The sequence below is a fragment of the Delphinus delphis genome, chromosome 3 (genome assembly GCF_949987515.2).
Source record: "Delphinus delphis chromosome 3, mDelDel1.2, whole genome shotgun sequence".
NCBI lineage: Eukaryota > Metazoa > Chordata > Mammalia > Artiodactyla > Delphinidae > Delphinus > Delphinus delphis.
The window spans coordinates 163,573,786-163,592,472 of NC_082685.1; the positions used below are offsets into that span (position 1 = coordinate 163,573,786).

Sequence of the window (18,687 nt, forward strand, 5' to 3'; positions counted from 1 at the left end):
TTTTTACTCTACCCATCTGTGTCTTCATCAAGACTGCTTTTTTTTGAGAGCCATAGGAGCTAAGGGTGTGCTTTTTAAATAAAATTTTCATTGAAGTGTAGTTGCTGTACAGTATTACATGTTACATGTATACAATACAGTGATTCACAATTTTTAAAGGTTATACTCCATTTCTAGTTTTTAGAAAATATTGGCTGTGTTCCCTGTGTTGTACAGTATATCCTTGTAGCTTATTTTATACCTAATAGTTTGTACCAGAAATTATGGTGGTTTACTTCCCACATTTTTCCCTAATCATTATATAATGAGAATGTTTGCCTTTGACTCTCTCTCCCTGCACGCACGTGTATGTGCGCACACAAACACAAACACACACACAGTCTGTCCATCAGTCTGTCTCTCTTTTACTCCCTCCTTCTCTCTCTCTCTTTTCTCAGTCATTTATGAAGGGCCCAAACATAAGCTACTTTATTTAATACATATACTTTGAGGGCACAAAACTGCCAAGAAACACAACCAAAGTAATAAGTAATTATTTTTATTAGCACGTATAAGAATATGATAATTGTCAGAAAAAGGACATCATCTTTAACTGCCGTCACTTTTAGAAAAAGAGGCCCAGGGCCAGTTTCCAGAGATTATAAAATTTAGCCTGGGTGCTTTGGTGACATTTTTCCAAGGTTCTGGCATATCCAAGGTCATTGGGGAAGGCTATAGTTTCAAGCAAGCCCACTTTTATATTCCCAATTTGATCACTTGGGAATTGAGAAATAGAGAATTCTATGGTTCACTTACAAAATGCTGTGATCAGACATGAACCCATGACTGTCACAGATGGTTACTATCAGACACTGACATCTGTAGGGGAGGAGATTTTTTTTCCTGTGCCCATCTTAGGTTGCCCAGCTGAGGTCCTGTAATTTACACAGGCAGAAGACAGATTAACAAGAGAAAAACAGAAGTTTATTAACATGTGCATGACACATACCTATGGGAGCATCTGGTGATGAATAACCCAAAGAGGTGGGTAGACCTTGGGCTCATATACCATCTTAGGCTAAACAAGGGAAAAGGAGTGTGGACTTCTAGGAGGGGGAGATAAGTTATGGGAAGATGACTCGGAAAAGTATGGTAAACAAGGATTGTATGTTTAGGTTTTTTATGCAAATTTAAGTCAGTGCCTTCTTCATTGATGAGTTGTTAAGAATATTCCTCTTCCTGGTATAAGAGAGGTAGACTTCTTGACCAATGGAAATTTCCTTTATAAAAGGAGAACTTATGCTGATTTGAGAGCTCTTCCTGCCTCTGTTGGTGCTCATTGGCCTTTAACTCAGAATTATGCATATGCCACAGAGGCATATTTCAGGGTGGCACATTCGGTGTCCTTCACATCCAAGCTATTTTCAACTACAATTTAATTTTTTTAAAAAAATTACCCTGGGAAGAGCTTCCCCATTCTTAGACAGGTGCTACATTGCCTTGTCCCAGCTGGAGACAAGACTCAATTCCCATGAGTAGAATCTGACCTGTTATTCCTTTGTTGTAAACACTTAATAGAAGAATTCTAAAGAAACTAGAATCTGCAGACCCCAACATAGACACACCTGAGTCTTGATTCTTTCTTCAAAAAAAGTTAGTCATCATCTTTTGTCTGCAAAATTACTTTGTTTTAAATGACATTAATTCAGGCTCTGAAACAACAGTAAAGGTCAGTTTCTCAACTACTCTTCAAAAATTTAAGCGAACGTGGGCCTTTTTTGTTCGTCTATACCAGCTCGATTTAAACTTTTAATATAAGCTGCTGGTGCTAAAGTTTAAATATGAGAGTGTTGCTGGGATCAGTTTTGGCTTTGGAACAAGCCAACACCTCAACATTGATGGCTGTATCTCGTAACACAGTTGATTTAGAACTTCAGGAATTAAAATGTCTCAGGGGGGCCCAGGTGGATTTAATCGGCTTAAACCAGAATTTCCCTGGTGTGTAATAGAGAACATCTGAATTGCTTTCTGGTGTAAAGAATAGCCCATTCTTCATCCATCCTGAAGTTAAGCATATTCTGTACATATTTTGAAAATAAGCAAGGATAAATCTGTTTGATCTCCAGTGTTTCTGCATATGTGATTATTTTTAAAAGAATTCTGTATTTGGACCAGAAGCCGTAGGTGGCAACAGTAGGGTGACAGTGTATAGTTATTGACCGTGACAACCCAGTTCTTCTGCCTGCTCACCACAGACATTTACCAGCCCCTGCAGCCCTCTGATCTGGTCATCATCTCTGTGAGACTCTCAACTTACAATGATTCAGTGAGTTAGATTCTAAAAGGATTAACCCTCACCTAAGCCCCAAGGTCATCGCAGTTTCCTCCCTGGGACTATTAAAGAGGAGAACTCAGAGGTCACTTTTCTGGTCAGCCAACTCCCGGGACCCCTAAAAGAAAACTTGAGGAGTTTTGGCTTAAGGAACTACCCATTTTTTAATTTTTTAAAATTATTTTTCGATGGTCTCAGGTTTATTATAAATTGGTGGGATCATTTATTGTCAAAGAATGAATTGCTCTTGAGAGAAGGTTTACAAAGGAAGACAAAAGTTCAAATAGAACTTATTTCCCCACACATATCCTGAAAATACTTATATTCCATTGATAAAATCCATTAAGACTCTGTCACTATATCCATCATCCTACTCTAATTTTCTGAAACATTAATATATACAATTATTTTTAAAAATTCCTAAGAATCTGAAAAAAATAGATATATGTCTATGTATAACCGAATCACTTTGCTGTACATCGGAAACTAACACAACACTGTAAATCAACTATACTCCAATATAAAATAAAATGTTTTAAAATAAAGAAAAAATAAAATTTCCTATGATGCAAGACACTAGGTATTAAAATAAAATTCTTTTTCTTTGTTTAATGCACTCATAACCATCTTTATTACATGTATTTTTAAACACTTCCCTGCATGCATTACACACACATTTCTTATCACACCCATTACCTGAAATAACACACTTATCCAAGTGATGTTTACATAACATACTTTTAAAAAATAATTTCTGTTGTTTTAATGAGATCTAATTGACATATAACATTGTGTGAGTTTAAGGTGTACAATGTGTTGAGTTGATTCACCTTTATATTACAATATGATTACCATCTTTGTGTTAGTTAACACTTCTATCATGTCACGTAATTATCATCTTTTTTGTGGTGAGAGCAGTTAAGATCTAGTCTCTTAGCACCTTTGAAGTTCATAATACAGTAATGTTGACTGTGATCACTGTGCTGTGCATCAGATCTCCAGGACTTATTTAACCATGAGTTGCAAGTTTGTACCTTAAACAATATCTCCCCAATTCTCTGACCCCAATCCCCTGGTAACCACCATTCCATTCTCTGTTTTTATGAGTTTGGCTATTTTAGATTCCACATGAGTGATATCATACAGTATTTGTCTTTTTCTGTCTGACTTATCTCACTTAGCATAATACCCTCAGGGTCCATCCGTGTTGTCCAAATGGCAGAATTTCCTTCTTTTTCATGACTGAATAATATTCCATTGTACCACATCTTCATTTTCAGTCCATCTGTGGAGGGACATTTAGGTTGTTTCCATATTTTGGTTATTGTGAAGAATGCTGCACCAACATACGTTCCTACCAACAGTGCACAAAGGTTTCCTTTTCTCTGCATCCTCGTCAGCACTAGTTATCTCTTGTCTTGATGGTTAGGCATTCTAATGGGTAGGAGGCAATATTTCATTGTGATTTTGACTTGCATTTTCCTGATGAGTAGTGATGCTAAGCATCTTGTTATGTACCTGTTGGCCATTTGGGTATCTTCCTTAGAAAAATGTCTACTCAGTTCCTCTATTTTTTAATCAGATTGTTTATTCTTTTTTTTGTTACTGAGCTGTATGATTTTCTTCTATATTTTAGAGGTGAACCCCTTTTCTGATCTATGATTTGCAATTATCTTCTCCCATTTCATAGGTTGCCTTGTCATTTTGTTATTGTTTTTGTTGCGCAGAAGCTTTTTAGTTTTGATGAAGTCCCACCTGATTATTGCTTTGAACTATCCATTATTACAGCAACATTTTGGTAAACTTTAGCATTGTCTCAAGATCAATGCTTTTATTTTTAAAAGCATTAAGTGAGTGTGATTTATTAATCTTTTGAGGCTATCACATATACTGTCTGGAAGGATTCTCAAAACAATTCTAATTCAACAATTGCACCTTGAAGGTCATGACGTCTGAGGGACAAGGTGAGAGTATTTATGTGATGCACGCAAATACTCACATTACAGTGTGCACACACACATAGACACATGCTTGTGTGTGCATGTGCACATATGTACACTCACGTACATACTCTTGCACGTTTGTATATTCATACACACATGTGCTCACACACAAATGCACACAGTACAAGTTCAGGGCCCCAGTTTTTTTTGTTTGTTTTGCTTCTTTTTTTTTTTTTTTTTTTGCGGTACGCAGGCCTCTCACTGTTGTGGCCCCTCCCATCGCGGAGCACAGGCACCGGCTGCGCAGGCTCAGCGGCCATGGCTCACAGGCCCAGCCGCTCCGCGGCACGTGGGAATCTTCCCAGACCGGGGCACGAACCCTCGTCCCCTGCATCGGCAGGCGGACTCTCAACCACTGTGCCACCAGGGAAGCCCTGCATCTGCTATTTTATTCTTTCAAATCATTACTTCATTTTGCTAACAGTAGAATACTCTTAAAATGTTCACTGCTTGGAGCACGCATCATCCTTTAAAGGTCATATCAGCCAATTATTAATTCTTGTAATCATTTAACACCGATTAGGTGAGCACCTAATGTGTGTCAGAGCATATTCTGTGTGCTGTACGTGTTCCGTATGCTCTGAACACTCAGGGTCCTTGCCTTCATGTCTTGGCTGGGACCTGGTGGGGAAGAGCAGTGAGAGAATGAAAAAAAAGCAAGTAATGAAAAAGCATGGGAACAGGGGGCTGGGGGAAGGAGAGAAATAGGTGAGGGAGAGGGTAAGAGATATGAACTTTCAGTTACAAAATAAATGAGCTGCAGGTATGAAACGTACAGTATCGAGGATATAGTCAATAATTAGGTAATATTTTTGTATGGTGACAGATGACAATAGGCTTATATGGTGATCATTTCAAAATGTATGGAAATATCACATCACTGTGTTGTGTAACGGGAACTAACATAGTGTTGTAGGTCAATTATATTTCAGAAACAAACTCATAGAAGAAGATCAGATTTGTGGTTACCAGCAGCAGAGGATGGGAGAAGAGGGAGTTGGATGAAGGCAGTCAAAAGATACAAACTTCCAGTTATAAGCACTAGGGTTATAACATACAACATGAAAAATTTAGTTAACACTACTGTACGTTATATGTGGAAGTCGTTAAGAGACTAAATCCTAAGAGTTCTCATTACAAGAAAATTTTTTTTTTATTTTATTAATGTTGTGTCTTTACAAGGTGATGGATGTTCACTCAACCTATTGTGGTCATCATTTCATGGTGTGTGCAAGTCGGATCATTATGCTGGACACCTTAAATTCACACAGTGCTACTGTCGATAACGTCTGCATAAAACTGGGGGAACAAAGAAAAAGCATGGGAAATATGAGACGGTGATGCGGTCTCTGCTGAAAATTAAAATAGGAGATCTGAGAGCAAGAGTCTGGGAAGGTAGTTTAGACCAATCCAAAAAAGCTTGTCTGAGTTTAGCACATTTAAGGTACATGTGAACAGAAAGAAGGATCAGCCTTGGAGAGTGTTCCAAACTGAGAGAGCAGCAAGTCCAAGAAATGTGAGTTACCAACGAGCTTGTTGTCCAAGGAGAAGAGATAAGGCGACAATGACAAGAGCGTAATGAGTTGCAGCGACGGCAGAGCCATGAGGGCAGGGACTTTTTGTTTTGTTCACTCATGTTCCCACTGTATCCAACAGAGCCTGGTCCTTAATATGCGCAGACTGGGTAAATGAATGAACCAAAGGATCTGATTCAAAATGAATTTAGAGAAGGAGGGAAGAGGGCCTGATCATCAAACTACAGTCAGAAGTTTAATTTTATTTGAAGCATGACAGAATATTTTAAGGGATGCGTGGTAGACTGAACAATGGACCCCCGAAGATGTCCACGGTCCTAAATCTCAGAGCCTGTGGATGTTATCTTCCATGGTGAAAGGGACTGTGCAGATGGGATTAAGTTAAGGATCTTGAAATGCGGGAGATGATCCTGGATTATCTAGCCAGGCTCAATGTCATCACAAGTGTCCTTGTAACAGGGAGGGAGGGGGATCAGTCAGAGAAGAGGATTTGGTCGTGGATGCTGAGGTTGCAGTGATGCAGGCTTCAAGCCATGGAGCGTGGGCAGCCTTTAGAAGCTTAAAAAGACAAGGGGGCTTCCCTGGTGGCGCAGTGGTTGAGAGTCCGCCTGCTGATGCAGGGGACATGTGTTCGTGCCCCGGTCCAGGAAGATCCCACATGCCGCGGAGCATCTGGGCCCGTGAGCCATGGCCGCTGAGCCTGCACGTCCGGAGCCTGTGCTCTGCAACGGGAGAGGCCACAACAGTGAGAGGCCCGTGTACCTCAATAAACTAAAACAAAAAAACAAAAACAAGCAAAAAAAAAGACAAGGAAATTCTCCCCTGGAGCCTCCAGAAGGAGCATTGCCTGCTGGTCCATTATAGACTTCAGACCTCCAGAACTGTAAGATAACAAATGTGCCTTATTTTAAGCACTACACTTGCAGTAACTTGTTACAGCAGCAATAGGAAACTAATACAAGATTATTCCAAATTAAAGAAAGCGTTTGGCCATCTCATAAGTCACAAACATGAAGAGGGATGCCTTTTTAAAAGATAAATATCATTTGTCACCTAAATTAAAATGCATTTTAAATTTAGTTACAAGGTTGAGCTGGATTCCCTTCCTGTATCTCCTGTACTCTCACAGTAGACCTTAGGAGAGGATGGAGGGCTTGTAGGGAAGGAGAAAAGCAGTGAATCTAAGTCAGAATGAGAGGCGTAACTAGGAAGAAAGTGCTGTAAAGGGAAAAGTGTCCAGCAGACAGAGGGAAAGGAGAGGGAAGGGAAAGGAAGGGACATTAATTACCATTGCTGCATAACAAATTACAGCCCCCCCCCATTTAACAATTTAAAACAACAGACGTTTATCCCATACAGTGTCTGAGTGAACCCAGGAGTAGCAGGTTTGCGTGTTTCTGGCTCAGGGTCCCACGCGGATGAGGCTGTATCGTCTGAAGGCTTGACTCGGGCTGGAGGGTCCACTTCCAAGACGGCTCCCTGCTGGCTACTGGCAGGAGGCCTCCGTTCCTCTCCCCATAGGCCTCTTCTCGTACTGCTTGAGGGTCCTCACAGGGTGATGGCAGGCTCCCCCTCCGACAGGCAACCCCAGACACAGCTGGGAGGGAGCAGCAGTACCTCTTCCCTGACCTCGTCTCAGAAGTCACTCAGTTACCGCCTCCGTATTCTGCGGGTCAGAAGCGAGACACTAAGTGCAGCCCTCACTCAGGGGAAGAAGGGTCGGGCTCCTGCGTTTGAAGGGAATGCCAGAAAACCACCCCAGAAGAAGGAGAGGGAGAAGTGAAGAGAAATTTGAGCAAAACACGTATTTCTCCTCTGTTCACAGAGAATGCCTAGATACGTCCGTTTTTCTCCACTAATCTGTCTCCCTTCGTTGGGGACTAACGGATGTGTGTGTGTGAATGTCTGTGTGTGAGCGTGTGTGTGTGTGTGTCAGTGTATGTGTCTGAGTTTGTATATGTGTGAATGTGTAAATATGTTGTGTGGGTGTGAGTGTGTATGTATGTGTGAGTATATGTAATGTGTGTGTGAGTGTGTGAATGTGTGTGTGTAGATGTGAATGTGGATGTGTGTGTGTGAATGTGTGTGTAGATGTGAGTGTGTGGATGTGTGTGCATAGATGTGAGTGTGTGGATGTGTGTGAGTGTGAATGTGTGTGCATAGATATGAGTGTGTGTGGATGTGGATGTGAGTGTGTGAATGTGTATGCATAGATGTGAGTGTGGGGCGTGTATATGTGTGTGTGCATAGATGTGTGTGTGTGAATGTGTATGTGCATAGATGTGAGTGTGTGTGTGTGTATGTCAGTGTGTGAATGTGTGTGTGCATAGGTGAGTGTGTGTGTGCATAGTTGTGAGGGTGGGGTGTGTGTATGTGAGTGTGTGAATGTGTATGCGTAGATGTGAGTGTGTGTGTGTGTGTGTGTGTGTGTGTGTGTGTCTGGCAAGACAGGTGTAGGCTTCCCAGCTGTTTCCCACTTTTGACTCCTGCCAGACGTTTATCTCAGCGTCCCCAGAGACTGCTGATTCTACACTCAAGCTTGTCTCTGTGTCCAGATAATCTAACCAAAACTCCAGGTTTGGAGGGCACCCTGCAACTAACTGGTTTGCTGAATTCCCCCAAAAGAAATTCTGCCATGTTGCATCCACTTGACCAAGTCCTCATCCAGGCAGACGTGGTAAAAATGCCCCTGACCAGAGATCCGCTGCGTTTCTTGTAAGTCCAGGAAGCACACGTGGGCTGCAGATAGAAACTGGGATAGAAAGTTCAGAGATTTGGGTCAAGTACTGTGGTAAGTTCATTGGAATGTGAAACACAGATGGAGCCGTCTGGAAAGGCAGAGGGAATGTGAATAGGAAACTTCTCTCCATGCCTGATTCGGAATTAGGTTACACTAATTGATGAATTAATGAGAAAGGTAATGCAGAGAACAGCCCGATAAAGAGTTACCTGAAAGGCCATCTTCTTTCCCATCCTTTTCACTTCTCGTCAGATATTAGATTAGGCCTTTACCTTTTCTTGATTTCCCCCCTTTCCTTTCCTACCTATTTTCTGTTTGTTAGGAAACAGTAAAAATTGTTTTATTATCATAGAATGCCTTTAGATTCTTTTAAATTCATTGCATGGAGAAATGCAAAAGTCTTTTACTATTTAGTCTTTAGAGGAAATGTATTTTACAGCAAAATATGCCACCCATATTTTAAAACACTTACAAGCCTCAGTTTTCATGTATTGGCATTTTCAAATCAGGATTTAGGAATGAAAAAAAATCATTTTGTGTCTGCATAGGTGTGTTGTGTACTTAGAAAAACAGAATAACCTATAATGGAAAAGAATCAGAAAAAATATATATATAAGTGAATCACTTTGATGTACACCTGAAACTAATGCAAATATTGTAAGTCAACTATACCTTAGTTAAAAAAAGAAAAACAGACAAAAACCCTTTAATGTGATATTTTTAAAAGTTATCCTCAAATATGGTATAAATAGTAATTTCATTTAAATGTGCTTTTTTTTTAACAAAGTTTTTTTTTTTTTGGCTGCCTTGGGTCTTTGTTGTTGCACGCTGGCAGCCAGCGGTGGCTACTCTTCATTGCGATGCACAGGCTTCTCATCATGGTGGCTTCTCTTGTTGCAGAGCAAGGGCTCTAGGTGCACGGGCTTCAGTAGTTACGGTGCATGGACTCAGTAGTTGTGGCACACGGGCTTAGTTGCTCCAAGGCATATGGGCTCTTCCCAGACCAGGGCTCGAACCTGTGTTCCCTGCATTGGCAGGTGGATTCTTAACCACTGCACCACCAGAGAAGTCCTAAATGTGCTTTTTTTAAGCTGAAAACTGATTATTTTACTAGGAAAAGGAATACTGTTGTTAGACTACAAGTGAATGAAAGTATTCATTTTGATTATTTTGATTACCCAAAATTCTGTAAAACGTTTCCTAATGGGATGAATAAAAATAAAGCTTCATATATTATTTAATTCAAAATAAATGCATATGATATTACTAGCATTTCACATCTGTCCAAGTCAGAATATATTTTGAGCAACTTCTGTGTACCAATAAGCATTTTTTTATACAGTCAATTTAGGGTTCTAATGGCAAGGTAAACACACACACAGAAATGTGTAGAAAATGATCCACATACTAACACAGAGGTGCCCAAGATTTTTCTGTAAAAGGCCAGACAATAAATTGTTTAGGCTTGTGAGCCATACTGTCTCTGTCACAAAATCTCAAGCTTTTCCCTTGTAGGACAGAGGCAGCCATAGATAATATGTAAGTGAACAGGCAGGGCCATGTTCCAATAAAACTTTATTTACAAAAACAGGCAGGCAGGATTCGCCCTCAGTCCAATCCTCTGTACTGAAGGACTGATTTATACATTCTCAGCACCAAAATCATATTGTTTCCTTTGCATTTACCTAAATAAAATTCCCAGCAAATGTTCTTTTGAAAGACCAGTGGAAAAGTTTGTCTCTAAAGTCACATTTTTTATAGAACTGATTTAAAACTGTTATTTTAGTTATTAACAAGCAAATATCATTAACTTTCAGGTTAGTGTTATTAATGCCTTTGGATAGTTCAACATGTGCAATGCAAGAAACTAATAAAACAAATTTCAGAAATAAGTGAGTTCTGTTTATTCATAACATGGTAAATGAAACACAACGTCATTTTAAAATCTATTGAAAGCTTATTAAACAAGTAAAGTGGAAGTTGTGTTTCTAAAGATGACTATGATATTTTATTCTCAGTATCTGAAGTGATGGTGTCTATTTAGGTTAGTCTTGAGGAAAATGCAGTTTTTCTTTCATACGAAAAGAGAATATTATTCTTTGTTGTAGTTTTTTTTTACCTTTAGGTGTACAACTTTGAACAACAAAAAGTAATTATTTTAAAAGCATCTTCAAATGATATTATAATGTATATGTAATTCTTAAGGCCTTTTCTAAAGTGAATCCCAGTTTAAAGTCTCTGTCTATTGTTGACACGCCCTCCCCTTTCTCCTGCTTTCTTTGTTGTTAACAATCTGTAGGCCCTCCATGAACATCGTTTTCAGAGAAAAGCTTACAGAACGGTCACAAGTGACACTAAATTTACATTTCGTGTTGGGCTTGTTATCATCAGACCTGATACTCGATTCTTGAAAGGTCCTGTACAATGATGGCTGGTTCTATATGGAAACTAAGTGAATCAAACAGACCACAGGTGCATATTGAGGTCCTGGATAAAACAAAGATGTCTCACTAGTCTATTTCAGATGTCTTAATAGCCCATTTCAGATAACTTTCACAGCTCTTTGGTCTTGGTTAGAATTTGGGTACTTGGGTCCATTGTACTAATTGTGGATGGAAGCCTGGTTGGTATCCTCAATTCCATCAGCGCTCTCAACCTCAGTTACTCTCCACGATGGAACCAAGATAATCATGTTACAGTTCCTCTGCGTACTTGTCAGATTTTCACAGCACGTTTGTAATGGCTTCACACAGATGGTCTAAAATGAAGGGCACGCCCTAGCACACGTGCTTACACCATCTTTGTCTCTCCTGCCTGTGCTTTTAACTGGGGAAAACAGTGGCCGTCCAAAAGCTCTGTTTGTGTGTATCTTGCAGGAGTCCTTTGGAACCTTTCATCTTGCGATGCACTCAAAATGCCAATCATACAGGACACCCTGGCCGTGTTGACCAATGCCGTGATCATCCCCCACTCAGGCTGGGAAAATTCACCTCTTCAGGACGATCGGAAAATACAGCTGCATTCCTCACAGGTGCTGCGAAATGCCACTGGATGCCTAAGGTGAGTCCCGTGTTGTTGCTACCTCCCTCTGTCAACGGGTGCTTTTTGTTTCTGTAACTTTAATTGCTGTTTTGCTAAGGATCAGAGTGTTTTAGAATACTGATACGGCAACAGTGCAAGAAGCTGGTGAAGATCATTTCTAACGAGGTACTGAAGATGCATATGCATCTTCCACTGTCCTCTACCTACCCCAGTATTTGACTTATTTAACATGTTTTCTTAGGCCTTAGGCAAAGAAATAAACATTTTCATTCCAACCAAAAATAGTTTTCTTTGATTGAAAACAATAGTTAACAGTCATTTCCCTGTTGTGATGTATCATGCATCTTGAATAACCAGGCAGACCAATTGGTTAGAAGAAGAGTCTATGACAAATACATAGAGATCTAGTTAACTGTCTCCAGTAGCTATTTTTATTTTTAAAAAATTTTCAGTGTGACTGCAAGAGCCTGTGTTTCTTGAAAATAGCTCTTTAATAAGGACTGTGGTGTGAAATGTCTTTTTAAAATAATAAAAGTAGCAAATGTGTTCTAATTATCTCCCAATGCCTTCTTACAAAACTCATCACCCGGAAATCTCTTGAGATGTTTTAGATGTTTTGTTTAGTTTTTGCTCTCAGAAAAGAATGTAATAATCAATGTATACTTCTTCCAGACTCTAGAAACTGTGTTCCCAAGGATGTTGTACGTTGTACCAAAGTGGGAAATCTCTGCCAGTTAAACTTAATGATAGGATGGGTGTGATTGAAAATACCTCGTCAAATAATCTCTATTTCAAAAGTAAAATGTACAGAATTGCTTCAGCATGGCTGCCTCAAAGCTGCCATTTCTCTTACAGTTGATCAGTTTCTAGGTATAAGAACCAGTCTCTCCTGGAGAAGGAACAGAACCACCTTGGTGACATTAATAATAACGATCTCATGTATATTTACAACAGTGCTCTCAGCCTGCAGTCTTGAGAGGGGTGTGTGTGTTTGTGTGAATGGGGCATGCATAAAGGGAGATAAAGAGAGTTGGCCTCCATAAATATCAGTGTGCATTCATGGGCAGGAATAGGAAACCCTCTGACAATTTTGCTTTTCCTCAAGGTCATGAAATAATGATCTTTTGGCATGATTTCTCTGGATAGGCTCCTCCATAAGTCAAGTTTACAGTTTTCTAAACCCCACTTTTGAGACGTCCATCTTATAACCTCTTAAATTCTATTATCTTTCAGAAACCTCCTGCCCCGCCAGCAGAAATATAACTCTTCCAAAGCTAAAACTATAAGCACTCCTGACCCTTCTTACCTGATTTTTCTATTTCAGTTATATGCAGCTGTTACAAGTAATTTTCCTTTCTTAACATCCTTGACTTGTAAAGAGTGTCATTGTTCCTAATGAAGATTGTGGAAGGAAGTGTCTCAATCAATTGTATACATATAGTCTGTAAAGATCTGCTAAGTTCCATCAGTTAAAATTCTCTCTGAATAATATAGTAACATAATTATATATTCAGGATGTTTGACATAAGGATGAAGGATACTGATACACGAGCATTCAGCTTCATTTGATGAAAAGACAGATGAAGAAACCAGACTAGTGTCAGTTCACCGGTCCCCTTTGCAGGTCATCTGGCCAAGTTCACACACACAGAGGCTTGAGCGGTGCTGCTTCTGCTGCCAGCCAGGTTTGACCACATCACAGGAAGCAAAAAGGAGGACATCTGATTTAGAAAGTGTTTCATGTAGCCTAATCGGGTTTTTTTAGTCCAGTTGAAACCAGGTTTAGGGTTTTCCCACTTTTCAGAGTTTATCATGTGAATGACAAAGCAAGATCTATCAAAATATGAATATTTCACTCCCTCTTAATTCATTAAACTCCTTCTGTTGCCAAAACTTGGCCTTTGTTCACTGGTGCCAAATAGAAACGCAGAGACAGAGTTTTGGGTGAGGTAGAAAGAAATAGCTTTATTGCTTTGCCAGGCCAAGGGGACCACAGCAGGCTACTGCCCTCAAGACAGTGTGTCCCACACGGGAGGGGGCAGTGAGGGGTCTTATAGTGTTCAATGAGCGGGGTGTGATCAGCTCATGGACATTCCTCTGATTGGTTGGTGGTGAGGTAACTGGGAGTTAGCATTATCAACTTTCTGGTTCCAACTGGTCTGGGGTCTATGTGCTTTGTGGGCAGCGTACAGTTAACTTCTCCCACCTGGTGGGCGTTTCAGTATCTGCAAAACAGCTCAAAGGACATGGCTCAGAATATCATCTATAGTCCTTGGGGAAGAACTAAAGGTACTTGACTGTTTAATGGCTAAAGTATTATTATTTTGTCTTGCTTGCCTGTTTTCCTTTCTTTTTGCATTTTTTCACTTCTCTGATTCAATGTATTCTTTGGCTAAAGTTTTTCTACAGACAAAAGCAGGTGGACGACATGGGTGGGAGTCTATTCCGGGAAGACCTTACAGTGTCCTGCTCGGTTACACTTCCCTTCTCACAAAAAGAAATATAATTTTTTCTCTCTTATTTAAATGTGTTTATGAATCAGTCTACATTAATGAACAGGTTGGACTAAGAGAGGAAGAAAATAGCCTTGGGAAGGGGCCAAAATGAACTTATCAAATAAAGACTCAGCAGATAAAAGATTTCAAGAAATTTCTACTATTACCATTTACTTAGAACCAAGTTGGAAACACACCAAAACAGTCGTAAATATTTATATCATGATGGAAGATTCTACATATTAGTACGTGAGGTTGTAGTTACATTCTTAATTCTTTCAACAAAACCTAGATCTTTATTTACCGTAAAGAAATTACTATGTATGCTGTTCCTGCTTTTCAGCAGTTTGATCCATGAGCATTTGCTAAGTGCCTGCTGTGTGCCAGGGAAGGGCAGGGAGGCTGAAATAAACATGGCAAACTCTTCTGCCCTTCAGAAACTCCTCCTCTAGTGGAAGACGGTGGTACCCATACAATGAGTCCTAGTGTTATATCTTAGTATAATATAAAGCTAAGATTAGGATAGTATAGAAGGAAAACCTGGGAAGGGAGTGGCTAACTCAGTGAGTGTGGTCACAAAACGTTTCAAGAACCAGGTGAGACTGGGGTCAAGCAGAGAAAGGGCATCACCAGTCAATGCTCTGGGAGATGCTCGAGGCCAGAGGAACAGCAGGAACACCCTGACGCTGACATGGGAGAACTAACTCCAGCATCTGCAGGCAGTCTACAGAACTAGCAGACTTTAGGAAGTGCAGCTTGTTTAGTTGTTTCATTCCAGGTGATAAAGGGCGTTCAAAGCAGAGCTAAGAAGAATAGACTTGAGTCTGTGAGGAACAGAGAGCTATGGCGAAGCTTTGACCAAGAGAACACAATGGTCAGCTATGTCTGGGAGCAATTTTACAGGACAGAGTAGAAGCGGGTAGGGAGGGGAGAGGTGACATTAAGAGCAGAGCTGTGAATTGATGGGCTGCCCTGCAGGCTTCATTTCTAAGGGACTTCCTGTAGACAACTGTAAATATCAATATTTTGTTCCATTCGATTAATTTAACCACCACTGATTTGTGGCTATGAGAACTCTCTCCATAGCTGTTGTAGTTCTGCTTTTTATCTTGGAATGTTTTTCTTCCTTTTAGTCATACTATTCTTATTAAAATGGCAGCTCCGTTATCTTATCAAACGTTAGAGGAGTTTTACGGCACATGCCATTATTTGTATGTAACTGAGGTTTAATAAATCAAATCCCCAAAAACAAAAGGATTTCAAACACACATAACTAGGCTAAATTATGGATAATTCAGTAGACTCAGCAAAAGTCCTCCTGGAACTGCAGAAATGATTTCAGTATAGTCTTTAAAATGTACATTAATAACCAGATCATCTCAATTTATAAATCAGATCTGGGCTTATACCTTTGCAGGGAACAATTTTTTTTCTATCACAATATTTGGAAAGAATTTGGTTCTTTGGTGCTTCTCTTTTTTTAAATTTATTTTATTTTATTTTGTTACGTCTTTATTGGAGTATAATTGCTTTACAATGGTGTGTTAGTTTCTGCTTTATAACAAAGTGAATCAGTTATACATATGTTCCCATATCTCTTCCCTCTTGCGTCTCCCTCCCTCCCACCCTCCCTATCCCACCCCTCTAGGTGGTCACAAAGCACTGATCTCCCTGTGCTATGCGGCTGCTTCCCACTAGCTATCTATTTTACGTTTGGTAGTGTATATATGTCCATGTCTTTGGTGCTTCTGAAAGCAGAACATAAACTCACAGCACTTGTTCTTCTAGTCATTTTTATGTATTAAATATATATATATATATGAAAAATGATACAGTGATTTTTGTACAAGAAGATGGTATAGCGGGTTTGTGTAATATTTGCATACCTTGATCTGGTCCATTAATTTATAGCTTTACTCTTTTTTTTCACTTTTAAAGACATTTATTGTTTTTTTTTCAAATTTTATAAGCAATACATGTTTATTGCTGACTACTAGAAATACATGCAAGCATAAACTAATAATTAACAGTCACCCATAATCTCACCCCCCAGAGATAACCATCGTTAGCATTTTTATACATTTCCTCCCAATGTCTACATATCTTTCTACTCTTTTTTTTTAACATCTTTATTGGAGTATAATTGCTTAAAATGTTGTGTTAGTTTCTACTGTATGACAAAATTAATCATCTATAAGTATAAATATATCCCCATATCCCCTCCCTCTTGAGTCTCCCTCCCACCCTCCCTATCCCACCCCACTAGGTGGTCACAAAACACCGAGCTGATCTCCCTGTGCTATGCAGCTGCTTCCCACTAGCTATCTATTTTATATTTGGTAGTGTATATATGTCAATGCTACTCTCTCACTTTGTCCAAGCTTCCCCTTCCCACTCCCTGTGTCCTCAAGTCCATTCTCTAGTAGGTCTGTGTCTTTATTCCTGTCCTGCCCCTACGTTCATCAGAACCATTTTTTCTTTTTTTCTTAGATTCCATATATATGGGTTAGCATACGGTATTTATTGTTCTCTTTCTGACTTACTTCACTCTGTATGACAGACTCTAGGTCCATCCATCTAACTACAAATAGTTAAATTTCCTTTCTTTTTGTGGCTGAGTAATATTCCATTGTATATATGTGCCTCCTTTTCTTTATCCATTCATCTGTCGATGGACACTTAGGTTGCTTCCATGTCCTGGCTATTGTAAATAGTGCCGCAATGAACATTGTGGTACATGTCTCTTTTTGAATTATGGTTTTCTCAGGGTATATGCCCAGTAGTGGGATTGCTGGGTCGTATGGTAGTTCTATTTTTAGTTTTTTAAGGAACCTCCATATTGTTCTCCATAACGGCTGTATCAATTTACGTTCCCACCAACAGTGGAAGAGGGTTCCCTTTTCTCCACACCATCTCCAGCATTTATTGTTTGTAGATTTTTTGATGATGGCCATTCTTACTGGTGTGAGGTGATACCTTATTGTAGTTTTGATTTGCGTTTCTCTAATGATTAGTGATGTTGAGCATCCTTTCATGTGTTTGTTGCCAATCTGTGTATCTTCTTTGGAGAAATGTCTATTTAGGTCTTCTGCCCATTTTTGGATTGGGTTGTTTGCTTTTTTGATATTGAGCTAAATGGGCTGCTTGTATATTTTGGAGATTAATCCTTTGTCCATTGCTTCGTTTGCAAATATTTTCTCCCATTATGAGGGTTGTCCTTTCATCTTGTTTATGGCTTCCTTTGCTGTGAAAAAGCTTTTCAATTTCATTAGGTCCCATTTTTTAGTTTCGTATTTATTTCCATTTCTCTAGGAGGTGGGTCAAAAAGGATCTTGCTGTGATTTATGTCATAGAGTGTTTTGCCTATTTTTTCCTCTAAGAGTTTTATAGTGTCTGGCCTTACATTTAGGTCTTTGATCCATTTTGAGTTTATTTTTGTGTTTGGTGTTAGGGAGTGTTCTAGTTTCATTCTTTTACATGTAGCTGTCCAGTTTTCCCAGCACCACTTATTGATGAGACTGGCTATTCTCCATTGTATATTCTTGCCTCCTTTATGAAAGATAAGGTGACCACATGTGTGTGAGTTTATCTCTGGGCTTTCTATCCTGTTCCACTGACCTATATTTCTGTTTTTGTGCCAGTACCATACTGTCTTGATTACTGTAGCTTTGTAATATAGTCTGAAGTCAGGGAGACTGATTCCTCCAGCTCTGTTTTTCTTTCTCAAGATTGCTTTGGCTATTTGGGGTGTTTTGTGTTTCCATACAAATCGTGAAAATTTTTGTTCTAATTCTGTGAAAAATGCCATTGGTAGTTTTATAGGGATTGCATTGAATCTGTAGATTGCTTTGGGTAGTATAGTCATTTTCACAATGTTGATTTTTGCAATCCAAGAATATGGTATTACTCTCCATCTGTTTGTATCATCTTTAATTTCTTTCATCAGTGTCTTATAGTTCTGCATATAGGTCTTTTGTCTCCTTAGGTGGGTTAATCCTAGATATTTTATTCTTTTTGCTGCAATGGTAAATGGGAGTGTTTCCTTGATTTCTCTTTCAGATTTTTTGTCGTTGGTGTGTAGGGATGCAAGCGATTTTTGAGCATTAATTTTGTATCCTGCTACTTTACCAAATTCATTGATTAGCTCCAGTAGTTTTCTGCTAGCATCTTTAGGATTCTCTATGTATAGTATCATGTCATCTGCAAAGAGTGACAGTTTTACTTCTTCTTTTCTGATGTGTACTCCTTTCAGTTCTTTTTCTTCTCTGATAGCTGTGGCTAAAACTTCCAAAACTATGTTGAATAATAGCAATGAGTCTGGGCAACCTTGTCTTGTTCCTGATCTTAGAGAAAATGGTTTCAGTTTCACCATTGAGAACGATGTTGGCTGTGGGTTTGTCACATATGGCCTTTATTATGTTGAGGTTGGTTCCCTCTATGCCTACTTTCTGGAGGGTTTTTATCATAAATGGGTGTAGAATTTTGTGGAAAGCTTTTTCTGCATCTATTGAGATGATCATATGGTTTTTCTCCTTCAGTTTGTTAATATGCTGTATCACAT

The 18,687-nt window shown here is 39.3% G+C and overlaps 1 protein-coding gene across 3 annotated transcripts in view; it reads left to right on the top strand.

Annotated features, from left to right (window-relative positions):
• The window catches only part of CTNND2 (catenin delta 2), a 937,337-nt gene that overhangs the window by 740,514 nt on the left and 178,136 nt on the right, over positions 1–18,687 (top strand). For all 3 annotated transcript variants that reach the window (XM_060009660.2, XM_060009661.2, XM_060009662.1), the window contains one exon: positions 11,466–11,649. In XM_060009660.2, the coding sequence (XP_059865643.1) occupies positions 11,466–11,649 (184 nt within the window). The remainder of the gene's footprint in view (positions 1–11,465; positions 11,650–18,687) is intronic.